This window comes from Pseudophryne corroboree, chromosome 3, assembly GCF_028390025.1.
Source record: "Pseudophryne corroboree isolate aPseCor3 chromosome 3, aPseCor3.hap2, whole genome shotgun sequence".
Lineage (NCBI taxonomy): Eukaryota > Metazoa > Chordata > Amphibia > Anura > Myobatrachidae > Pseudophryne > Pseudophryne corroboree.
In genome coordinates, this window is record NC_086446.1 from 473,977,345 (window position 1) to 474,004,593 (window position 27,249).

The 27,249-nt window shown below is 45.6% G+C and overlaps 1 protein-coding gene across 1 annotated transcript in view; it reads left to right on the forward strand.

Moving 5' to 3' along the window:
• MILR1 (mast cell immunoglobulin like receptor 1) overlaps positions 1 to 27,249 on the forward strand; it is a 150,585-nt gene that overhangs the window by 88,436 nt on the left and 34,900 nt on the right. The window contains exons 4-8 of the mRNA XM_063963200.1: positions 4,693 to 4,818; positions 11,429 to 11,497; positions 13,708 to 13,776; positions 15,241 to 15,309; positions 19,390 to 19,455. Of these exons, the coding sequence (XP_063819270.1) occupies positions 4,693 to 4,818; positions 11,429 to 11,497; positions 13,708 to 13,776; positions 15,241 to 15,309; positions 19,390 to 19,455 (399 nt within the window). The remainder of the gene's footprint in view (positions 1 to 4,692; positions 4,819 to 11,428; positions 11,498 to 13,707; positions 13,777 to 15,240; positions 15,310 to 19,389; positions 19,456 to 27,249) is intronic.

Sequence of the window (27,249 nt, forward strand, 5' to 3'; positions counted from 1 at the left end):
AAGTTTTTAGGGAGGGACTAAGAGAAGAGGAAGGTGGAGTAACCCAGGGAGATGCCATGAGCAGAGCTACTAGAAATTCCCAGGGGTCCTCCCGCCCTCCCCCCTCAGATGATAGAACCCAGGGACCTGCGATTGCTACCCTGGTGCTGTGCCCTGGTGGTCCAGTAAGACAAGTGCAGCGTACTTGGCCCCCACAGATCTCCCCCCCCACCCCTGCTGTCTCCCTGATCGGGAGAGGATCGCTGCTAGTCTCAGGGAGCTTTTCAACTTACCCTCCAGCTCCGATGCGGCTGCGGGGGAGATAAAGCATCCCTCCTATGTCCCACGGTGGAAGTCGCTGGACCAGTTACCAGCACCGCCGCCGGGTGCTGGAGTGGGCATGCTGGACGCTAAGTCCGCCAGCAGTCCGCTCATCTTCGCTAACTACATATATAAAAAGAAATAAAAAAGTAACCTAACTAATGGTGCCTGCTCCTGCCTTGGTAGCAAAAGAAAAACTGTCAGGCCCGGGGGGGGCGGGGTATAGGGGACAGGGAGGCAGGGCCTGCTGGGTAATTCAAAGTAACTCCTTTGGTGCCTGTCTACCTCCCAGCAAGCCTATACCCAGCGTAATGCTCTTGTGCCCACTAATGGACGAAGAAGAAATGCTTAATATTTATTGACTATATAAAAAAGCCATAGCGAATGAAGCAGGGGACGTGTTCTGCATATGGGGGCAAATTAAAGGGAAATAAAAACAAACATCAGGGATAACAATAATAACTGTTCTCCATTATTGGTATTAATGAGGACTAATCCTGTAAGCACGGGAAAGAATTGTTAAGCTGATGTCTGTCAGACGGCTGATCTCCTGTATGCAGCTGGGACTGCATACAAGAGATCCTGGCTGCATACAGGAGATCAGCCATCCATCGGAACTCAGCTTTGAGAGGTGGAACAGTGGAAGGAGAAAGCAGGACAGCGCAGAAGGGAGGAGTGATGGATCAAAGGAGGCTGGCATCTTGGATTGCTAACCCTCCAGAACAGAGTTTCCCAAACTCTGCCATTACATTCCAGGTTTTAAGGATATCCATGCCTGTATCCAGATGGTTAAATCAAATTGAGGTGTTAATTAAAGCTGGGCACACACTGGGCGATATATTGGCCGTACAAGTGAACGTGTCACTGTGCATAGTGCTGCTGGATCCCTCCATTGTTGTACCTTGTGTGCGGTTGTCCCTCTGCCCAATAATTATTACAAAAAACTGGATTCAAATTAACAAGAAAATATGTAACAACTCATCACCAAAATAGTCATGACTACACTGTGACAAATACACGGCACTCCCTTGCCTTTCAAAAGTTGATGCATTCTCTCTCTCTCTCTCATATATAATATATAGTATGTGCGTATACATCTGCAATAAGCGTGTAAATATGTGCAGTTAAACACCCAAGTACAGGTTGAGTATCCCATATCCAAACATTCCGAAATACAGAATAATCCGAAATACAGAATTTTTTGAGCGAGAGTGAGATAGTGAAACCTTTGTTTTCTGATGGCTCAATGTACACAAACTTTGTTTAATACACAAATTTGTCAAAAATATTGTATTAAATGATCTTAAGGCTGTATGTATAAGATGTATATGAAACATAAATAAATTGTGTGAATGTACACACACATTGTTTAATGTACAAAGTTATAAAAAATACTGGCTAAAATTTACCTTCAGGCTGTGTGTACAAGGTGTATATGAAACATAAATGCATTCTGTGCTTAGACTTAGGTCTCATCGCCATGATATCTCATTATGGTATGCAATTATTCCAAAATACGGAAAAATCAGATATCCAAAATACTTCTAGTCCCAAGCATTTTGGATAAAGGATACGCAACCTGTATCAATAAGTGCTGTTGCCAAGTAGTGGTTCTTAGTCTTACTCAATCAATCCTTAGAAAGACCAGCCTACACATACATACTGTATATAAAAAATAATAAATGAACATGAATTTAAAAGCATGCCCATATATTCAAAAGATTACAAGTAGAATAATTTGAGACTCTTGTATGTGAAAATTATATCCTAGAATCGCAAGTAAATAACGTTTTTAAAAAATCCCCAAAAATAGCAATATTTTGAGCAACTATTATGCATACTGTATAGTGTAAGTCCTTGGGTCCTATTCATCAATCATTTTAAAAAGTTTACAATCCATCATGCTGCATTGAGAAAATCAGTTATTGGAGTAATCTATCTTTGCTTCTTTGTGAAAAGTTGATGTCCTGACGAGTCCCACAAAACTTTTACTTCCACCTAGTGTCTAAGGGGCCTAATTCAGACCTGATCGCAGCAGCAATTGTTTTCTCTAATGGGCAAAACCATGTGCACTGCAGGTGGGGCAGATATAACATGTGCAGAGAGAGTTAGATTTGGGTGGGGTATGTTCAAACTGAAATCTAAATTGCAGTGTAAAAATATAGCAGGCAGTATAAATACTGCACAGATTCCATAGGCGCAGATTCCGTGGGTGCTCCTGGTCCTGAGCACCCACGGGCCACGAGGAGCACCCATGGAACCAGCCGCTGCCCCAGTAGAGCTAGCCCCAGCAGTAGATTGAGGCGCGCTGAGGGCTGCGGTAGTGCTTCTGTACCATAGCAATGTAAAAAAACAACCAAAAATGGCCGCCGCCAAGGAGGAGACAGACGCTAGAGGTCACAATTGACCTCTAGTGCCTGTCTCCTCGGTGGCGGGCATTTTAGGAGGGTGTTTTTTTACACCGCTATGGTACAGAAACGTTTCCGCAGCCCTCAGCATGTCTCAATCTACTGCGGGGCTGCGGGGGCTAACAGTAACCACTGATGCCCGCACCCACCCTCCCTAACTTTACTAGGGCAGCGGCCAGGAGATACCTGGCAACATGCAGGAAACCCCTGGCAATGCACAGGAGACCCCTCGCAACGCGCATGAAACCCCTGGCAATGCACAGATGGCCTCTAGCAATGCGCATGAAACCTCTGGCAACGTACAGGAGACCCCTAGCAATGTAAGTGGCATTATTGTGTGTGGGCAAAAAATGGTGTCAGGGCCATAACTGTGTGTATCATAATATGTAATTGGCGTTAGTGTGTGGCATAATGCATAATGGGTGTAACGATGTGTAGCATAACGTGTAATAGACATTACGGTGTGTGGCATAATGTGTAATAGACATTACAGTGTGTGGCATATTGCGTAATGGGCATTACGGTATGTAGCATAATGTGTAATTGACATTACGGTGTGTGGCATATTGTGTAATGGGCATTACGGTGTGTGGCATATTGCGTAATGGGCATTACGGTGTGAGGCATATTGTGTAATGGGCATTACGGTGTGTGGCATATTGTGTAATGGGCATTACGGTGTGTGGCATATTGTGTAATAGACATTACGGAGTGTGGCATATTGTGTAATGGGCATTACGGAGTGTGGCATATTGCGTAATAGGCATTACGGTGTGTGGCATATTGCGTAATAGGCATTACGGTGTGTGGCATATTGTGTAATAGACATTACGGTGTGTGGCATATTGTGTAATAGGCATTATGGTGTGCGGCATATTGTGTAATAGGCATTACGGTGTGTGGCATATTGTGTAATAGACATTACGGTGTGTGGCATATTGTGTAATAGGCATTATGGTGTGTGGCATATTGCGTAATGGGCATTACGGTGTGGCATATTGCATAATGGGCATTACGGTGTGTGGCATATTGTGTAATGAGCATTACGGTGTGTGGCATATTGTGTAATGGGCATTACGGAGTGTGGCATATTGTGTAATGGGCATTACGGAGTGTGGCATATTGCGTAATAGGCATTACGGTGTGTGGCATATTGCGTAATAGGCATTACGGTGTGTGGCATATTGTGTAATAGACATTACGGTGTGTGGCATATTGTGTAATAGGCATTATGGTGTGTGGCATATTGTGTAATAGGCATTACGGTGTGTTGCATAACATGTAATGGGCATTATGGTGTGTTGCATAATGTGTAATGCGCATTAGTCACTGCCGCCCGTTCATTCCCGCTGCCGCCTCCCGCCGAGCACCCACCAGCAAAAATATAAATCGGCATCTATGCCCTGCACAGAAACAATATAACCCACCCACATCTAACGCTCTCTGCACATGTTATATCTGCTCCACCTGCAGTGCACATGGTTTAGCCCATTAGAGAAAGAGTTTGCTGCTGCGATCAGGTCTGAATTAGGCCCAAGGTTTGCACAGTGGGTTCAATTGCAAGCAGTCACACAAGTGCACTCTGAGAGCCGGAGTATCTAAATGGATCCCTCTTTGCATCCCGAGAACTTCTTCCATTGGACAGACCATGCTAATGCTGAAAATTAGCTATCAGAGTTTTCATTGCTCAATAAATGTAATGATCAGAACATTCCTATACAGTGTATGGGGAAGGCATTGTGCATTGCTCCTTAAGTTAAAGCAGGAGATATTTGTGATATTCCTATTGTTAGACCTTGAGTGTCCCTCAACCATCTACGTTTTTGGGCACTGTGGCCCACTGGTGGGACAGTACCCGAAAAGCTGGACTGTCCTGCTGACCAATCCTTTTCTTTGAAACTTACATTAATTTATGTTAAATCACAGTTCAGTGTTTCTTTTGCTAGAAGAATAAATAACCTGGACTCTGATTTTCTTTTTGTAGGACAACTATACCACAACCACCAACATCATCATCACTATCTGGTTTGGCTGATCCCAATGCTAATACTCATCCTAGTTTTACTACTGGCAGTGATTTTGTTCAAACTAATCATAAAGCGCAGAAAAGGTGAGTTCCCTCAACAACCCAAAGCCTAAATACTGTATGTACTGAATGTGGGAGAGATACCTTGCATTAGCATATAAACAATAGCGGTAGTACATAATATAAATGTATTAGAGCTTCGGCCACAACATGCAGTATAAGGGGTGGAGCAGAGCTGGACTGGAGGAACGACAAGGAAGAACCAACACTTCATGTTTCCTTGCAAGGGATCAAGGGATGGGTGGAAGGTTGAATACTTGTTGAAATGCCAAACAAAAACTGTTTCATTGTTTGAATGGTACATTTTATATACAGTGACACCGGTGGTGTGGGCACATACTTTCCTTTTTAGTTTTGTTTTTGGGGAGGGGGGGAGGGCGCCATTTTTGATCTTGCCCTGGGCTCCAAAAACCCTAGCTACGCTTCTGGTGTGTGTGTATGTATATGTATATATATATATATATATATATACAGGTTGAGTATCCCATATCCAAATATTCCGAAATACGGAATATTCCGAAATACGGACTTTTTTGAGTGAGAGTGAGATAGTGAAACCTTTGTTTTCTGGTGGCTCAATGTACACAAACTTTGTTTAATACACACAGTTATTAAAAATATTGTATTAAATGACCTTCAGGCTGAGTGTATAAGGTGTTTATGAAACATTAATGAATTGTGTGAATGTTGATACACTTTGTTCAATGCACAAAGTTACAAAAAATATTGGCTAAAATTACCTTCAGGCTGTGTGTATAAGGTGTATATGAAACATAAATGCATTCTGTGCTTAGACTTGGGTCCCATCACCATGATACCCCATTATGGGATGCAATTATTCCAAAATACGGAAAAATCCGATATCCAAAATACCTCTGGTCCCAAGCATTTTGGATAAGGGATACTCAACCTGTATATCATTTGGGTAGTTTCTGTTGTCATTATGATTTAAAAAGAGTAAACACAGTTGTTTGACAATAAATGGCTTCACCCAACCACTATCCATGAGTGAAAGAAAAGTTTGTGAGTTATCATTCATATTCTCTGACAAATGGCCAGAAAATCACAAATTCTGCTAAGGTATGTAAACTTAGGAGCACAACTGTATATATCTGCCTTCTCTTTACTAGGGGCCCCACTGTCTTAAGTGCCCGGGCCCCCCATTGTCTTAATCTGGCTCTGACCACATATCATTAACTGCCCCACTCTAGTCCCTTAATAATAGTGTTATATTTAGGGTTTTATGTGGCGTTACTAACTTCACAAATGCAAACATCACTTTTCCATGTAAAACTGACCCACAAACCACACACACCAGTCTTCCGATAACAATAACCTCCCATACATCAGTCTCCACAAAACATGCATCAGTTCCTGCATAATAGTAATACTACTTAAAAGTCTACATAATATCAGTCTCACAAACGCATAAAACAGTCTTCATACAATATTTCTCCTGAACCAATCCATCAGTCCTCACTTAACATTAATCCCCACACACAAGTCCACACATAACATTTACACCCCCCCCCCACACACTGTTCCGCCTGCCTCCACATAAATTAACCCATACACGCAAGTATAGACAAAACATTAAACACCCACACCATAAAAATTCCCACACCAGTCCCGGGATAATAGTAACTCCCACATAGAAGTGTGTATATCCACAGGCTCCACGGACGATTCACACCACATCCACACCAGTCCCCAGATAACATTAACCCCCTATATCAGTTCTGACATACCATTAACCCAGGGGTGGGGAACCTTTTTTCTACCGAGGGCCATTTGGATATTTATGAAATCGTTCGGGGCCATACAAGTCTGCCCACGCGCGCGCCAAAAAAATGGGTGTGGCCAGTTAAAATGGGACGTGATACACATATGCCCCCAATAGTGCAGTGCCAGATCCACAATTGCCCCTCACAGTGCCAGGTATACAAATGCCCCTCACAGTGCCAGGTATACAGATGCCCCCACAGTGCCAGGTATACAAATGCCCCCACAGTGCCAGGCATACAAATGCCCCTCACAGTGCCAGGCATACAGATGCCCCCACAGTGCCAGGTATACAGATGCCCCTCACAGTGCCAGGTATACAGATGCCGCCACAGTGCCAGGTATACAAATGCCCCCACAGTGCCAGGTATACAAATGCCCCTCACAGTGCCAGGTATACAGATGCTCCCACAGTGCCAGGTATACAGATGCCCCTCACAGTGCCAGGTATACAGATGTCCCCACAGTGCCAGGTATACAGATGCCCCCACAGTGCCAGGTATACAAATGCCCCTCAGTGCCAGGTATACAGATGTCCCCACAGTGCCAGGTATACAAATGCCCTTCACAGTGCCAGGTATACAGATGCCCCCACAGTGCCAGGTATACAGATGCCCCTCACAGTGCCAGGTATACAGATGTCCCCACAGTGCCAGGTATACAGATGCACCCACAGTGCCAGGTATACAAATGCCCCTCACAGTGCCAGGTATACAGATGCCCCCACAGTGCCAGGTATACAGATGTCCCCACAGTGCCAGGTATACAGATGCCCCCACAGTGCCAGGTATACAAATGCCCCTCAGTGCCAGGTATACAGATGTCCCCACAGTGCCAGGTATACAAATGCCCTTCACAGTGCCAGGTATACAGATGCCCCCACAGTGCCAGGTATACAGATGCCCCTCACAGTGCCAGGTATACAGATGTCCCCACAGTGCCAGGTATACAGATGCACCCACAGTGCCAGGTATACAAATGCCCCTCACAGTGCCAGGTATACAGATGCCCCCACAGTGCCAGGTATACAGATGTCCCCACAGTGCCAGGTATACAGATGCCCCCACAGTGCCAGGTATACAGATGCCCCCACAGTGCCAGGTATACAAATGCCCCTCAGTGCCAGGTATACAGATGTCCCCACAATGCCAGGTATACAGATGCCCCCACAGTGCCAGGTATACAGATGCTCCCACAGTGCCAGGTATACAAATGCCCCTCAGTGCCAGGTATACAAATGCCCCTCACAGTGCCAGGTATACAGATGCCCCCACAGTGCCAGGTATACAGATGCCCCCACAGTGCCAGGTATACAAATGCCCCTCAGTGCCAGGTATACAGATGTCCCCACAATGCCAGGTATACAGATGCCCCCACAGTGCCAGGTATACAGATGCCCCCACAGTGCCAGGTATACAGATGCCCCCACAGTGCCAGGTATACAAATGACCCTCAGTGCCAGGTATACAAATGCCCCTCACAGTGCCAGGTATACAGATGCCCCCACAGTGCCAGGTATACAGATGCCCCTCACAGTGCCAGGTATACAGATGACCCCACAGTGCCAGGTATACAGATGCACCCACAGTGCCAGGTATACAGATGCACCCACAGTGCCAGGTATACAAATGCCCCTCACAGTGCCAGGTATACAGATGCCCCCACAGTGCCAGGTATACAGATGTCCCCACAGTGCCAGGTATACAGATGCCCCCACAGTGCCAGGTATACAGATGCCCCCACAGTGCCAGGTATACAGATGCCCCCACAGTGCCAGTTATACAAATGCCCCTCAGTGCCAGGTATACAGATGTCCCCACAATGCCAGGTATACAGATGCCCCCACAGTGCCAGGTATACAGATGCCCCCCCGTCCCGCTTACCGCTCCTTTCGGCGGGGACACGGAGGAGAGCGCGGCTATGTTGGGCGGTGGCATGTAAGACTTGAAACCAGCCGCCGGTTCGAGAGCCAATCAGAGCTCGCGGACCGGCAGCAGCGGCTCCTGATTGGCTGCCGGTCCGCAAGCTCTGATTGGCTCACGAACCGGCGGCTGGTTTCAAGTCCTACACGCCGCCGCCGCCCGACAATAGCCGCGCTCTCCTCCATGTGGTGACAGCTGAGACACGCTGCCGCCGGACTGTGCGGCGGCGTGTCTCACTGAGAGGAGCGGGTGGGCCGGACCAAACGGCTTCGCGGGCCTTATACGGCCCGCGGGCCGGAGGTTCCCCACCCCTGCATTAGCCCAATGCACACCAATCTCCATATAACATTAGCGCCCCCCCCCCCATATACCAGTTATCCATCATATATTACCCCCTCACATTTATACCCCACACATACCAGTTTACAATTAACACACCACCAATCAAGTCCCCAAATAACTTTAATCTCTCCCACACCAGTACCAGGTAATATTAACATCCCTGCGCACACTAGTTACCACATAATATTAAGTTTCCAACACTTACTGTAGAATACTGTGGGATTCCTTAGACTGCTGCCTAAGGTTGGGTATACACTTACCAATGCACATTAGATGCGACATTGTGCAAGATTTCCACCAACAAACTATATCATTCATACACACTGAACGATATCGTTTACAATATTGTCTGTGACGGCACCCAGCCACATCCAGTCCAGTACAACATCTTTAAAGATATTGGGGGTAATTCTGAGTTGATCGCAGCAGGAACTTTGTTAGCAGTTGAGCAAAACCAGGGCCCTCATTCCGAGTTGTTCGCTCGCAAGGCGAATGTAGCAGAGTTACACACGCTAAGCCACCGCCTACTGGGAGTGAATCTTAGCTTCTTAAAATTGCGACCGACGTACGCGCAATATTGCGATTACAAACGAGTTAGCAGTTTCTGAGTAGCTTCAGACTTACTCTGCCTGTGCGATCAGTTCAGTGCTTTTCGTTCCTGGCTGACGTCATAAACACACCCAGCATTCGCCCAGGCACTCCCACCGTTTCTCCGGCCACTCCTGCGTTTTTTCCGGAAACGGTAGCGTTTCCATCCACACGCCCCTAAAACGCCGTGCATCCGCCCAGTAACACCCATTTCCTGTCAATCACAATGCGAACGTCGGAGCGATGAAAATGCCGTGAGTAAACTTACTTTCTTCATAGTAAAGTTACTTGGCGCAGTCGCAGTGCGAACATTGCGCATGCGCACTAAGAGAATTCTCACTGCGATGCGATGAAAAACTCCGAGCGAACAACTCGGAATGAGGGCCCATGTGCACTGCAGGGGAGGCAGATATAACATGTGCAGAAAGAGTTAGATTTGGGTGTGGTGAGTTCAATCTGCAATCTAAATTGTAGTGTAAAAATAAAGCAGCCAGTATTTACCCTGCACAGAAACAAAATAACCCATCCAAATCTAACTCTCTCTGCAAATGTTATATCTGCCCCCCCCCCCCTGCAATGCACATGGTTTGCCCAACTGCTTAAAAATTTCCTGCTGCGATCAACTTGGAATTACCCCCATTGTGCATCGTTAGCGACCCACGGGAGCGTGCATCGTTAACGTTAATGATATAGTGAATACACACTGGACGATGTGAAAGATATGTCGTCTGAACCGCCGGTCCTGGAGACTGGAGAAGTGGCATCCACCAGGAAAGCAGAATGAGTAGGCCAATACAACTCACGCCCCTTCAGGGCACCATCTCTCTTTACTAATGTCTCGTTTAGGGCCATTTCCTTTATAGTACCATCATCATGCCTCCAGCCAAACTCACCACGGACCACAGGAGAAGGCTGATATTTAAATATATTTGATCGGATGCCTTCTCTGTTTAGTATTATAAGTAGTACTCGGTGGTTCTAGTACCTCACCTCAAATTTTTCAAAGAAATTCTTTCATAATCCTCCACTGACTCTACCTTAGCAAGTATCATAGAGATCGTGAAGATGGGACAATATGCCACACACAAGCCGATTTATAGGCCAATTTAATTGCTTATTGCCAACCTGAATAAATACTCGAGTCGTATAGACAGTTATTTTTGTCCCAGGATGACAGGCCCCAGACAATATCAATTGGACAATTGTCATAATCTACTCCATTCATGAGCAAAAACTACTTTCCCTCTCACTAGATGCATATAGTAGTTGCTCATGTTTGGAGGGCTTAGTTTGATAGCCTTCTCAGGAAAGTTCATGAACAAGATACTGGCCTCATACTGTTCAGTTACAGTCAATGGCATAACTTCATCCCTTTTTGAGGCTGAATGAACTCAGCCCATCACCTGTCTCCCATTCTTTGACAATACCGGATTGGTTTGGAAATAATGCACTGTGTTTTGCGCTCCGTGGGGGTACTCTGCTGCCCTTGTCACTTGTTATGCCCCATTAGATATGCCCCGTCACTTGTTATGTCCCATTAGATATGCCACCAGTCAGTTGTTATGCCCCATTAGATATGCCCCCTAGTAGCGACGCTTACACACACACACACATTAAAAGAAAAAAAAAACCCACAATACTCACCAGCTCCGCTCCTGCTTCCGTACCGTTGCCCTCCCCCTGGCCGCTCGCTCCTCAGAACTATGGGAGAGAAGTCATGACGTCTCTCCCATAACACCGCACATCAGCACACGCACACTGCCAGAGCTGGAAGCCGGAGCTCAGGAGTGAGCTCCTGCCTCCGGCTGCTACTGAGGGTAAGAAGCCAGGCGCCCACTAGTAACAAAATCTCAGCGGGCGCCCGGCTAGGTGGGCCTGGCCGGGCCGGATCAAATGGCTCTGCTGGCCTTATACGGCCCTCGGGCCTGAGGTTCCCCACCCCTGATATAAAGCAAGCATAATCAAATCTATTATGTTATATATATTCTTCCTGTATTTAGACACAATGGAGTGTAACAAGGGACAGGAAGTACTGTATTCTACAGTGGATCTGGGAGAAAGCAGTAGAGGTAAGTGATCTCATCCAATATGAACTCACAAAAAATGCTTCATGTCTCAAACTGTAGGGCAAAAGCTTCTCGGCCAGAGGCTGCTCTGCAGGTCCATATACAAGGTTGCAGACAATTACTGTATAGAGTAATCGGCTTCAGGTCTCAATGTAATGAATGCTGGACAATAACACTGAAAGAATCATTAAACAGGCGGCAAGTATTTGGACAAAATCTGCTGGTCTCGAAGAAACTGCAGATAGGAATCTGAATTCAAGACCAATAGAAGTTAATGTCGCTAATGCCGCGACTGATGATCCTCATACTGAGACTCCCACATGCTGCAGTGCAAAATGGTGTATCACTAAAAAACACTATTAAAACCTGCACCAGCTCTATGGCATTTCTCAGTCTGAACATGGTGCATCTGACTAACCACCCCACTGTTACCTCCCAGGAACCCCACTGAAATCCACTCTCCCTGCTTCCAAATTCATTCTGTGTCTCTGAACGGCACTCATCAGGATGCATGCGCAGTGCGACTTAGATGCATGCATCAAATTAAAACACTCACTCACTTGTGTGCAATATCGCCACTGCATCAAAGTAGAGCATAGCACATCAATTGCCCAATGTTTTACTTATGCGTATGTGTCCATAAGTGGGAAACAAACAATAATTGAAAACTATTGATGGTTGATGATCCCTAGTCAACTTCTACCTTACCCCTACATACCCTTTCTCCTGGCACTTTCTCATCCTCTGTTAAACACGCCCTCATCTCACCAATTCTAAAGAAATCATATGTTAACCCATCCTATCACTCTAACTCCCACTGTGTTTATCCCCTCTCCTTTCACACTACAGGGGTGATTCTGTGCTAACTCCACACTGCTGTCCCAAGGCTATCTAATATTTAAAACGCCAAAAACAGAATTATCTTTCTTCCATCCAGAGCCACCAACTAACCTCACATCTCAATGTCAGAAACACCCCAATTTACCAAGCCTATAGTCTTGTTTACAGCTTTAGCTCCACCCACATATTTACTCCTCACTTGCAGTCCTGTTACTTCCAACTTTCAAAGATTGCTAGAACACATGCTTTTAGTTTTAACCAAGATACAGGTTGAGTATCCCTTATCCAAAATGCTTGGGACCAGAGGTATTTTGGATATCTGATTTTTCCGTATTTTGGAATAATTAGATACCATAATGAGATATCATGGTGATGGGACCTAAATCTAAGCACAGAATGCATTTATGTTTCATATACACCTTATACACACAGCCTAAAGGTAATTTTAGCCAATATTTTTTATAACTGTGCATTAAACAAAGTGTGTCTACATTCACACAATTAATTTATGTTTCATATACACCTTATACACACAGCCTGGGGGTCATTTAATACAATATTTTTAATAACTTTGTGTATTAAACAAAGTTTGTGTACATTGAGCCATCAGAAAACAAAGGTTTCACTACCTCACTCTTACTCAAAAAAGTCCGTATGTCGGAATAATCCATATTTCGGAATATTTGGATATGGGATACTCAACCTGCATTACAAAAATTTGTATTATGTCATTTTCACTTACCTCAACTAACCTTCTCTTAACTGACATTCCCCTCCACCATCTATTTCTGCCTCAATTCAAATTAAACTCTACAGCAAGACTGACCCTTGACAACACTACCTCTACCTAAACTTTATCTCAAATGCCCTTCCTCAGGTCCCCATATATCAACCTCTGACCTGTACCTTACCTCCTCTATGACCACCACTGACTACTCTTGACTACAAGCCCTCTCTGGGGAATTATATAAGACAATGGCATAATGGGAGAAATATCTAGTATGCAGTTGTCCATACATACAAAATACAAACATCCAGAAAATGTTATCCTGTATTATATCAAAGTGGTACTAGGTATTTGATTTAAAAAAAAAAAAACAACAAAAAACCCAAAGGCCAAATAACTGGTAGGCTCAGCATCTGTTTGGCATTCCTTCTTGTAGAGTGTGTCCAGGTTTGTACTGTACGTAAGAGTCATGTATTTGTCTCAGATACACTCCTGGGACACCTCTTTGTCCAATACATTCCACTTGTCTGGACTCCCTCAAGCAATGGAGATTACTAATAATAAGCTTTCTTTCTCTGCTAATTGAAAATCAACATATAAAGGCAACACAATCAAATCTATTATGTTATATTCTTCCTGTATTTAGACACATTGGAGTGTGACAAGGGACAGGAAGTACTGTATTCTACAGTGGATCTGGGAGAAAGCAGTAGAGGTAAGTGATCTCATCCAATAGCAACTTACAAAAAATGCTTTATAGCTCAAACTGTAGGGCAAAAGTTTGTCAGCCAGAGGCTGCTCTGCAGGTCCATATACAAGGTTGCAGACAATTACTGTATAGTGTAATCGGCTTCAGGTCTCATTGCAATAACTGAAAGAATCATTAAGCAGACAGCAAGTATTTGGCCAAAATCTGCTGGTCTCTAATAAATTGCAGAAAGGAATCTGAATTCAAGACCAATAGAAGTTTTAGGGACTGATTCTGAGTCAGGTACATACGCGTCTGCATCTATATGCTAATGCCGCGACTGATGATCCTCATACTGAGACTCCCACTTGCTGCAGTGCAAATCCGTCTTGGTGCATTTTTAGACGCACTATTGAAACCTGCACCAGCCCTATGGCATTTCTCAATCTGAAAATGGTGCCCGCATCTGGCTAACCACCCCACAGTTACCTCCCATGAACCCCACTGACTCTCCCCTTCTTCCAAATTCATTCTGTGCCTCTGAACGGCACTCATCAAGATGCATGCGCAGTGCTGCTCAGACGCATGCATCAAATTAGAACATCGGCCACTTGTGTGCAATATCGCCGCTGCGTCAAGCTCTGAATCAGACCCTTATTGTGTAAAGTAGAGCATACCACATCAATTTCCCGATTTTTTACTTATGCGCATGTGTCCATAAGGAGGAAACAATAAATGGTTGAAAACCACTGATGGTTAATGCACCACTAGTCAACTTCTACTTTACCCATACATACCATTTCTCATGGCACTTTCTCATTCTCTGTCCTCATCTCACCAATCCCAAAGAAATCATATGTTGACCCATCCTATCACTCCAGCTCCCACTGTAGTTATCTCCTCTCCTTTCACACTACAGGGGTGATTCTCTGCTACCTCCACATGGCTGTCCCAAGGCTATCTAATATTTAAAAAGGCAAAAACATAAATATCTTTTCTCCATCCAGAGTAACCAACTAACCTTAAATCTCCCTCACCATCAACACAACCACAATTTCCTCTGTTTACCAAGCCTCCTCTAAGACCACCACCATCCACTCCCACTTACAAGGCTTCTCTGGGGAATTCTATAGGACAAGATTAGGTTGGGAGAAGTACAGTTACTACTATGCAGCTGTTCATACTTATCAGCATAAAATCAAAGCGATACATTGTGTTTCATTAAACGATGATGAGTGTAGGCTCAAGCAGCTGTGGGGCATTATTGCTTACAGAGGGTGCCCTAGGTTTGGATGGGAGAGACGTGATCAGCTCACATACAACCCTGGGACACCCCTTTGGTCCAATAAATTCTGCTTCTCCCAACTAGCCTAACCTATTGATATTGAAATTGCAATGTGGCAGGGCGGTTTCCTACCCCGCTATCAAAACTAAACATGTAAAGCAAACATAATGAATTCTGTTTTCATGTTATATACTTTGTGTGTTTAGACACAACTGGGTGTGACAAGGGACAGGAAGTACTGTATTCTACAGTGGAGCTGGGAGAAGGCAGTAGAGGTAAGTGATCTCATCCAATAAGAACTCCTGAAAACAATGCTTTCTTGTTTAAAGAGAGGGACAAAGGCTTCCAGATCAAAAACTGCTTTATAGGTTCAATACAACCACCATATTCCAAATACAAAACTGCAGACTATTATAGCAGGATATAATCAGGTACAGGTATCTTTGTAATAAATGCAGATCAATAACATTGAAAGAGATATTTAGGAGGATGCAAACATGTGTGCACAGGGCCGGTTCGAGCCCTTTTTGCGCCCCGGGCAGGACATAGTAGCGCCGCTGAAATTCTGAGCGGTGCGCGATGACGACATTGCGCACCGCCCAGCAAAGGTCCTCTCCACGAAGGGAAACTAGACACGTAGCATCTAGTTCCCTTCGTGGAGAGGACCTTTGCTGTGCGGTGCGCAATGACGTCATCGCGCACCGCACAGTAAAGGTCCTCTCCACGAAGGCAAACTAGACGCTACGCGTCTAGTTCCCTTCACAGCGGGATGCCCTTAACAGCGGGACGCAGCGGGACACAGCGGGGGGCACAGCAGTGGCGGATCTTGCCATGGTGCGGTGCCCTCCGAATGGCACTGACGCCCTCGGCAAAAGTCCTGCTTGCCCGTGGCAAGATCCGCTACTGTGTGTGCACCAAGTGCTGGTCTCTGAGAGACTGCATGGCTTGTATGATAGTCTATTATGGGTAGAGGGGGTGTGATATAGAAGGTAGATAGTAACTAGGTCGACCACTATTGGTCGTCAGTAACTAGGTCGACATGGTCTAGGTTGACAGGTCAAAAGGTCGACATGAGTTTTTTCTGATTTTTTTGGTGTTATTTTCTTCGTAGAGTGACCGGGAACCCCAATTAGTCTAGGTTGAAGTGATCGCAGTGACCGTGTTCGCTCGCCATACTTCGGGAAAGGTGCCTTGCTTTGCTCAGCACAGATTACCGTTCCAATTGTAGTCCATGTGGATCGTTCAGTATGAAAAGGTTCAAAAAAAAGAAAACAGAAAAAAATCGTGAAAAACTCATGTCGACCTTTTGACTTGTCGACGTAGAACATGACGACCTAGAGACCCGGTCGACCTAGAAACCCTGTCGACCAATAGTGGTCGACCTAGATAGTGTCGACCTAGTTACTGTCGACCTAGAGATCGGGTAGAGGTTATGATTAGAATAAAAAGTAAATGAGTATAAAACAGCCCTCTTTTCTGAAGGATGTATAGGTTCCTTCACAATAGAGCGCTGTTTTATATCCATTTGCATGGTTTGTATGGTCAAGATAGAAATAAATGCAACATTTTGCTCCTTTTTGTTTAGTGGAATTCATCAAATGGTCACACAAATCATTTTCAAGAAAGATGAGATTTGGATACTTAAGTAAGACTGACACTGCTCCATATTTTGTTATGCACATCAATAAGCTTACATTAGGTGGGTACTATGGGGGTCATTCACGCTAGGATTTTTCGCTGCGCTGCGATCAGGTCAGAGCTGCGCATGCACCGCAATGCACAGGCGTGTCTTACGGCTACAAAGCGGATCGTTGCTGGGCGATGGATTGTACGAAGAATCCGTTTGCATAGCCGATCGCAAGGAGATTGACAGGAAGAAGGCGTTTCTGGGTGTAAACTGACAGTTTTCTGGGAGTCGTTGGAAAAACGCAAGCGTGTCCAAGCGTTTGCAGGGCGGGTGTCTGACGCCAATTCCAGTCCCGGACAGGCTGAAGTGATCGCAGTGGCTGAGTAAGTCTTGGGCTACTCAGAAACTGCAAAAGATCTTTTTGTACCGCTTGGCTGCACATGGGATCGCACACTTGCACAGCTAAAATACGCGCCCCTGTAGGCGGCGACTATCTGATCGCAGCTCTGTAAAAAACTGCTAGCGAGGGATCAGGTCTGAATTACCCCCTATGTGTAGACCAGTTCCAGGCAAATGTAACCCCACAGATATTGTTAAACTGTCAGTAAGAGCATTGAGACCTCCTGTAGTCTATCAAAAGCTGGAAGCCTACATGTGGTATAGACCACTGATGCTTAATCTGCATGGCTGTGACCACAAGTGACAATGTGTAATTGTTGTGGGACCCTAAACAGGTGGTTACAAATAGAATGTATAGCATATCTGACAACAAAGGGCCCCCAAAGCAGATTCTGTGACCTATATATTGCACACCCCTGGTCTACAGTTTAAAGCAATCCTAATCTATTTATATTATTGGTCTACGGTTTAAAGCAATACTGATCTATTTATTTTTTTATTGTAGTTTATTCATTGTAGTGTAAAAGCAGAATAGTTTTAAACGGGTGTAGTACGGGTGACCGGCGGTCTCCTGACCGCCGGTCACCTTACCGACGCCGGGATCCCGGCAGCATACCGACGCCGGGATCCTGGCGGGGAGCGGCGAGTGCAGCAAGCCCCTTGCGGGCTCGCTGCGCTCGCCACGCTGCGGGCTCGCTGCGCTCGCCACGCTGCGGGCTCGGTGGCGACCTGCGGTCGCCACGGGTTCTATTCCCACTCTATGGGTGTCGTGGACACCCACGAGTGGAAATAGTCCCTGTTGGTCGGCATGCCGACCATCGGGATAGTGAGCCGTCGGGCTCACGGAGGAGGTCATGTGACTGTCGGTCAGCCGACCGGTGGTCACATGACTACCACCCGTTTCAAACATATACTGAAGCTCCTATACAAGATCAAAACTGGTCCATTCTAAGTTAACTTAGTGTACATACCAATGTCTTAAGGCAGTGGTCTCCAACCTTTTTTTGGGGCGTGAGCTACTTTCGGAAAGTAAAACCTCTGAAAGAGCTACCCCCAATGCGTGCGCGTTCCTGTGAAAGTGGGTGTGGCCTCACAACTACAAGTTTTGCCCACCCCCGCATAGTGCCAGATACACAAATAATGCCCTTCAGCAGTGCCAGATACACAAATCATGCCCCCCAGCAGTGCCAGACACACAAATCATGCCCCACAGCAGTGCCAGATACACAAATAATGCCCCCCAGCAGTGCCAGATACACAAATAATGCCTCCCAGCAGTGCCATATACACAAATCATGCCCCTCAGCAGTGCCAGATGCACAAATCATGCCCCCCCAGCAGTGCCATATACACAAATAATGCCCCTACCAGTGTCAGATACAATGCCCCCCCCAGTATCAGATACAATGCCCCCACAGTGTCAGATACAATGCCTCCCACAATGCCAGATACAGTGCCCCTACCAGAGCCAGCAGATACAATGCCCCCACATTGCCAGATACAGTGCCCCCACAGTGCCAGATACAATGCCCCACAGTGCAAGATACAGTGTCAGATACAATGCCCCCCCTGCAGTGCCAGATACAATGCCCCCCCGCAGTGCCAGATACAATGCCCACCCACAGTGCTCACCGGTGCTGCTCTTCCTGTATGAGGGACGGAAGGGGAGGACAGCGCAGCGCGCGCCTCTCCTGTGACTCCGGAGAGGGTTGCAGAGTCTCCGGCACCGGTGGCGGGCATTTGAAATATGGCGCAGGTACATGAGCCAATCAAAGCTCGCGGTCCGGCAGCCAATCAGGTGCCACTGCTGCCGGTCCGCGAGCTCTGATTGGCTGACGGCCGGCACCATAGTAAAAATTAAGGGAGGAGGAGAGGAGGAGTGCCAGTGACTTGCCAAGCCCGTCCAGTCTGCGAGCTACCTCAAATACTACGGCGAGCTACCGGTAGCTCGTGAGCGACGGGTTGGCGATCACTGTCTTAAGGGATAGGAACCAAGTGGTAAGATTTGTGCCTCTGAGAAAGCAAAGCTGTTGGGACAAAAACACACACACAAGAAAACATACAGTTCCCCATACACACTAATATTTATAAAGATCCAGAAAACCATGAACGCTAATATATTAAAATTAACTGAAGATTGAATCTCTGTGAAGAATTAATGGTCATTATTTAACTGTAAAAATAATAAGAAAAGTGAACAATATTACAGTTTTTGCAATACAAATCCTGTTCTTCATATATGTTATGACAGTGTAGTGTGGATTTAGAGTATTGTGTAAACTATGCACACCCAGTGATAAACACCATGTTATATTGTTCCTATGTTCAGACAGAACTCAGGATGACAAAGGGCAAGTACTGTATTCCACACTGGTGCATAGAGAACAGACTAGAGGTAAGTGATTCCATCCAAGAGAAACTCATCTGCTCAAGAACCCATGGCCTTAAAACTACTTTGAAGGGCTAATACCACCAGCATCCATGTCAATTCTTGCAGAGGATTTAATATAATTGTCTGAAGGTTTCACAGTGTAATATATGCAGCTCATCAACATTGAAAGGGTCATTTAGTAAACTGCAAACATATGGATATCATGGGCTGATCTCGGAGGGATTGTAAAGTTTGAAGAATCATTACATGGCATGTGGATGGTAGTTGGATATGGCTGCTCTGTAGCCTACCTCCCACATCATCATTTTCTGACAACATTAAATTAGTTACACATCTGCAAAGGCATTGATAAATTCCAAAAGTGGTACTGAAGAGTTTCATCACACCTAGGATAGGGTTATTTTGAGGATCTACTTTTCTGTGATCGTAGGAACAAGTGTGCGGGTTGTGTATACTGCAGAAAGCCTCAAGTACAAGGAATGGGATTTTTAGTGTATCGACAGCTGGAAAGTCACTGAACATAAGAAAACAGGAAGCCACAGACTGAGAGGTAGACACTGAAAGGAATAGGCTCCTCCAGCAGCATAGCTCAGTGAGGTCAGGTTTTTGGCAAACTGATGCTGCATGATTGTGGTGCCAAACGCCTATTTATGAAACAATTTCACACATCCCAAATGGTGTTATTCCATATATTATCCAGATTGATGAGTCAGTGGAATATGTGCACAGCACACAACTCAGCCGCAGGTCTGTCATAAGCAACTGCTACTAACCCTGTCATTGCTGCAGAGTTATAGGAGAAATGGACCTTTTTTTTTTGCGGGGGGGGGGGGGGGGGGGGGGTTAGGAAATCACGCGTTATGTACATTGCAAATCTGCACTAACACTAAATCATCAACTGTATATGTTAAGTGCAATAGGACATGAGAACAAGTGTTTTACTGGTCGCTTTAGTCCAGGCTTGTTGGACAATCCTCATTGTGCAAATATTATTCATTGTGTAAGCAAAAGTTTATAAACTCACAATAAATCCATACATCTTATATAAAATATAAAAAGTTAAGGTGTGTACGCACGGTGCGATTTTTCTTACGATTTTGACTATATAGTCAAAATATTAAGAAAATATAGTGCATATCGCACCGTGTGTATAGTCATGGCGATGGCGATGCCGATGCGCAGTCACGCGGGATCGGCATCGCAAGGAAAAATAGACTGTGCAGGCAGCCCAACATTGACTATATCAGCGGGGCCGGGCTCTGGCCCTGTCGAATAGTCTTACGGCGCACCTTAACATTCATCACCACTTCTCCCACTCTACACAGGGGTATTATTCTGATTGCTTTCTCTTTCCCAATAACCTCCTCTTCTAGCATCTTTAAAGTGTTTTAGCGGATTCAGTATGTTTTGGGTTCAGTATGTAATACTGGTGGTTGAGATGCTGGTGGTCACGACAGATAGTGGCATCCCGCACTGAAGATCTCGACATGGACGGGGTAAGTATTTTAACCCTCCCCCTAACCCTCCGGTTGTGGTGGCTATGGCTAACCAACCCCCTATGGGCTATTTCACAAGCTGCGGTTTTGACTGTCACCTCAAACTCTCGTACGGCTGTTTGCCGTGTTGGGATTGCAATCAGTACTTAAGCCAGATGAGTCATTTCACATGGTATGGGCATGACCCGGTCGCCGTGTAGCAGCCGGATCTATCCACTTAAGAGGACGGCTGCCGGGCTGTGCCCAGGCCGTCCCTGGAGGCACTCAGGGCCGGTGCAAGGTTTCTCGGCACCCTAGGCAAAACTTCTGCCTACTGCCCTTTCCCCCTACCCATCCTTCAGGTGAAAGGCATGCTAGTGCTCTCCCCCACCCCCAGTCTATTGCATGGTTGCTCTCTTCTCCCCATCTCCCCAGTCCGTGTGGGTGCCTGCTGCTCTCACCCCCTCCCCACTGTGTTAAATGTCTGCTGTTCTATCCCCCCACTATCTGTGTGCATTCTGCTGCTCATCTCCACCCCCCACCCCCTTCCCGACTGCTGTTCTCCCCCTCTTTGCTTATCAAATACAGAGAGTGCACTGTGCAGCCACCTTACCTGCGGACTGCGATGCAGAGTTGGGACTGAGTAGTCTGTGAAAGTGCCTGGAATGAAGAGCAGCGCCGCATGTCACCCTCAGCCAGGACTCCAGGAACTGTCAAATTCACTGCCTGTTCCGGGTGGAGCAGGAGCTGGAGGCTGCAATACGGGAGCTTGGCAGTCACGGCTACTGTAAGATATGAGTGCCGGGGCAATTGTGGCGGTTGTGGGAGGTAGGACCACACTACCTTTTTCAGGCATCTGTAGCAGGCCGCCCCCTTAGGTCCCGGCGCCCCTAGGCAGCTGCCTAAAGCTGCCTAGTGAAAGCTCCGGCCCTGGAGGCACTGGAGTGTGTGTGTGAATGTGTTCTTTCACACACACCGGGTTTTTGTGCTGCTGCGCATGCACAAACACAGCACAAACCTGGAGTGTGTGTAAGGGACTGCCGGATGGTATAAAAGTTTGTCTGGCTTTTTGCCATCCGGTCAAAACCGCAGCGTGTGAAATAGCTATAACGCCTAACTCTAATTCCCCCCCGGCCCTATCCCCATCCTTAACTGCTGTCAGTGTTCCAGCACCAGTCTCCTGAGTGGTGTTGGGATTCTGGCATCAATCACATGACTGCCATCATCTTGAAAGCATCCCGTTTTAGTAATACCCCACCATCTAATTTTTGCTTCGCTCACATCTATCAGATATGACAAATTACCCATGTAAGCCACTTAGACAAAGTTAAAATGTCATGGCAGGCTATTTTTGTGGATCCATTGGACTCAGACCAACTGAAGGTGTAAATGCTCCTGTATGAAGGAAACAAGGAGGACGAAGATAGTTCCTTCTCATATACTTTATTGAAAGACAACAGATACTAATGCAGCTGACCAATAGTCTGTGACTACTGAGTATTTGGTTGAAGAACTGTAAAGAATAGTATTACTGGACAATTGAAAGACGAGACTGAAGGACACAGAAGAAGACTGGTTTTCTGGTGGGAGAACTATGAAGAATTTAGAGCGTCGGATAATTCGGGGACCGTGGCAGAAGAACAGAGTAATTATAAACTCTGGATATTTGAAGACGAACAGTGAAGAATTATCCGTTGGATGATGACGAGACGTGGCTGAAGAACTGTGAAGAATTATCCGTTGGTTGATGAAAGACGTGACTGAAGAACTGTGAAGAATTATCTGCTGGATGATGAAAGACGTGGCTGAAAGTCACCAGAGGAAGCTGGTGGACCTCCACGGGACTCCGGAAAATCCGACGGTACCGTCGGGGGAACGGTTAACCGTGACAGTGCACTGGAGGGCTGGCGGGTTTCTCGCAGCGAGAGACGGCAAACACTGAGAGCGGAGATGGGATCAGGACACCTGGAAACGCACAGGTACAATCTGCAGGAGAACAGACTTACAGACTTACTACAACAAAGCACTGGCAGAAAGTGTTAAAACCCCAGCCTACTTATAAGCAGCAAGGTAACAGAATTGGCTGACACTCACCCATAGACGCTCATTGGTGCTGCACCTGGTCTCCAATATAGCCACCTCCTATGCTGCAGACACACAGAAGCGCTGCAGCCCGCCAGGTCCCCACACTCCTGGCTCCCGGAAGCCACGTCATCCCCGCCGGAGACTGCGTCGTGTCCCCATACAGCCGCACAGCACCACGATCAGCCGCACCGGCAACGGATGAACCCCGGGACCCGTGGCTGTGAGTGTCCGCTTTGTGACAGTTTCCCCCCCCCCCCCCCTTTGAGGGTGGACTCCGGACACCTTCCAGCCTTAATAGGATTCTTGGCATAGAAATTTCGAATCAATCTTGGAGCACGGACATCCTCAGCGAAAACCCAGGACCTCTCCTCTGGACCATACCCCTTCCAATCAAGGAGGTATTGAAGACGTCCATAACGACGACGGGAGTCTAAAATCTCCTTAACCGCAAATTCTTCACCCTGCAAGGTGTGAATTTTAAGAGGTTTGGGCAAAGCCGCACAGAACCGCTTGAGGATTAAGGGTTTAAGAAGAGATATTTGAAAGGCATTAGGTATCTGAAAGAGGATGGCAGTTTAACTTTATATGCCACAGGGTTAAGAACCTTTTCTATGGGAAAAGGACCAAAAAACTTGGGAACAACTTTCTTGGAAGGAACTTTGAACTTGAGATTGCGTGTAGATATTCAGACTTGGTCCCCCACCTTGTAATTAGGAACTGCCTTCCGTCTCCTATCTGCAAAAGATTTGTATCGTTTGGATGATTTAATCAAAGACTTGCCCACTTGACTCCAAATCTTAGATAATTGCTTGAGAGCTTAGTCTGCCGCTGGAACCTCCTGAGCTGGAAGAAGTTGAAATTTCGAAACTCGGGGATGGAAACCGAAATTAGTGTAGAATGGGGGTTATTATGAGCAAACTCTGCCAGCGGAAGAAAGTCCAGCCAATCATCTTGTGATGAAGACATGTACAGACAAAGAAAAGTTTCAAGATCTTGATTTACTCTTTCAGTTTGCCCATCCGTCTGAAAATGCTATGCGGAGGAAAAGTTCAACTTGATGTTTAGAGAAGAACAAAGAAACTTCCAAAACTTGGCAACAAATTGCGGTCAATCTCTTGAGGGAGGCCATGCAATCTGAAGATCTCAGAAATGTACAGTCGGGCTAGCAATGGAGCAGATGGTAGTCCCGTTAAATGAATAAAATGCGCCATTTTGAAAACCGATCCACTACAACCCAGATGGTATTCTGCCCCTTAGATGGAGGTAAATCAGTCACGAAATCCATTGAATTATGAGTCCAAGGCCGCATGGTTATGGATAATGGATGTAGTGGAGAACCCTTGGGATTCTTGTGTTGGCCGCATTAGGGCAAGCGGCTATCAAATTCTTGAACATCAGCTCTAAGTCGTGGCCACCAGTAGGACTGTTGAATGAATTTAAGAGTCTTAAGGACCCCAGGATGACCCATAAAAGATGAAGAATGAGCCCAAGTAAGTAGTCGTTTTCAGAGATTTGAAGCAACAAAAGTTTTACCAGGTGGAGGTATTGGAGCTGGACAAATCTGAGTCGATAAAAAGGACGTTGGACTTACAATGGCCTGTTTACTCGCTAGGTCATTAGACTCTGAAGAACTAATGGACCGAGAGAGAGCATCTGCTTTATTTCTCCTGGGTGATAGGCGAGTTTGAAATTGAATTGGGTGAAGAAAAGAGCCCATCTTGCTTGCTGTGAATTAAGACATTGAGCAGTTTGAAGGTACAGAAGATTCTTATTGTTGGTGTATACTATGATGGGATGTTGAGCTCCCTCTAAAAGATATCTCCATTATTCAAATGACAATTTAATGGCAAGCAATCCAATAGCATAAATGTTGTTCAGCAGGTAGGAATCTCTGGCAAAAATATCTACATGGATGGACTTTCTTATCCTCGTAGACCTGCGATAACACTGCCCCAACTGCTTCTGAGGAAGCGCCCACCTCCACACGGAGAATGAGTGCTGACATAAAGTCTTATTTTAAGTCAGAGAAGGCTTTGGTTGCTTTGGAAGACCAATTTGAAGGATTAGCTCCTTTATGTGTCAGAGCTGTGATGGGGGCAAAAATCGATGAATAATTCTTAATAAATTTCCTGTAGAAATTAGCAAAGCCAAGGAAGCGCTGAAGAGTTTGTTACCAGTTTTCATGACAAGCTTTGCATCAAAATCAATCATATCATGTACCACACAAACAACATTTACTTTGCACAAAATATTCAAAACACACGCTCAAAAAAATATATTTCACATTAAATAAATTTCAAAATGTAACGTTTGTTACCATGGAATGACCCTGAATTCCTTTGAGTAGAAGGAGCCAACCAGTCTCAAATGGCTTGGACTTTAGCGGGATCCATCTGCAGCTCTGATCCAGAAATCATGTAACCGAGGAACGGAATAGATGATGATACTATAAATGTGCATTTTTCCAATTTACAATATAAACGATTCCTTCTCAGACAGGCTAATACCTCCATAACTTGGACACAATGGGACTCCAGATCTCTACAGAATATCATCCAAGTACACCACCAAACATTTAAAAAACAGGTCTCGAAAGAGTTCGTTCACATACAGTAGCTTTGAAAGACAGCAGGGGCGTTACATAGACCAAATGGCATTATAAGATATTCATAGTGCCCATCCCGAGTATTAAAGGCCATCTTCCATTCATCTCCCGAACGGATGCAAATTAAATTATAGGCTCCCGTAGATCTAATTTCGTAAAAACTGTGGCCCCCTTCACTCGATCGAACAATTCTAGAATTAACGGGAGTGGGTACCAATTCTTGACGGTGATTTCAGTAAGTCCGCGATAATCTATGCACAGTGCAGGTCAGTGTCTATCTTTTTGATGAAAAAGCATACGGCTCCTGCAGGAGATGGTCTAATAAAGCCTTTGGATAAATTCTCTTGTATATAGTCTGACATGGCCTGAGTCTCGGGAATGGACAACGGGTAAATTCGACCCCTGGGAGGTGTTTTACCCGGCACTAAATCAATTGTACAATCCCATTCTCGTGAGGTGGCAAGAAATCAGCTCCTTGCTTATTGAAGACATACACGAAAGGTCGGTAAACAGAAGGCAACCCGGAAACATGAACTGAACGGAGAGGTTTAACAGAAGCTAAGCAATCTTTGGTACAGGATTCTCCCCAGGAAAGGATCACCATGGTTCGCCATCTGAGCTGTGGATTATGTTTTTGTAACCAGGGTAGTCCAAGAATCACATCATGAGAGGCTTTGGGAATCACAAGGAAGGAGATATATTCGGAGTGTAGCACGCCCACTTTCATTCTGAAAGATACAGTACAACCAGTGATTATAGCTTCATGAATTCGACTTCCATCCACCGCCGTAACGGAAACAGCTAATTTCAAAGGCACTGTCTGAACTTTCGACTGTTTAACGAAGGCTGAAATAATGAAGTTTTCAGTTGCTCCAGAAACAAGTAAAACTGAAATAGTGACTGCAGAAAACGGAACTTCTAAACAAATGGGCAAAGTTGGCTCCTTCCCAGAACGTGATTCAAGAGTAACTCCTAGCTTAACCTCTCTAGAGTAAGCTAGGAGCGGGAGTTTTCCCGCCGGAGTTTACAAGACTTGACGAAGTGGTCAGAGGAACCGCAGTACATACAGAGGTTCCCCTGTCGGCGACGAGTATGTTCCTCATCCGTAAGCCCAGATCCTGCTGAGGTCTAGATCTAAAGCGAAGACTAGGTCGCTCAAACATGGATTTTTCTAAACAGCGTTCTCTATACCGCAAGTCAAGTTTGTTACAAATGGAAATCAGTTCGCCAAGTTTCGTTGGCACATCCCGGACAGTCAAATCATCTTTAATAGTGTCCGAAAGCCCGTTCCAGAATGCAGCGACTATGGCCTCCTCATTCCAATTTAATTCAGAAGACAAGGTACCAAATTGGATTACATATTGACTGACAAGATGCGAACCTTGCTGAAGACAGATAATGCGGATGCGGGGGTGGTTCTAACCGGCTCGTCAAAGATGTTTCGGAATGAGGAAACAAATTTGGTATAATTGGTAAGAATAGGATCTTCTCTCTCCTAAAGCGGGGACGCCCATTTCAAAGCTTGGCCAGTCAGGAGATAATGTACGCAATCTATGTACAAGCTGACAGAAAACTAGCAGACTGAAGCTCAAACTGGATTTCACATTGATTAAGTAATCCCCTGCAGAGCTT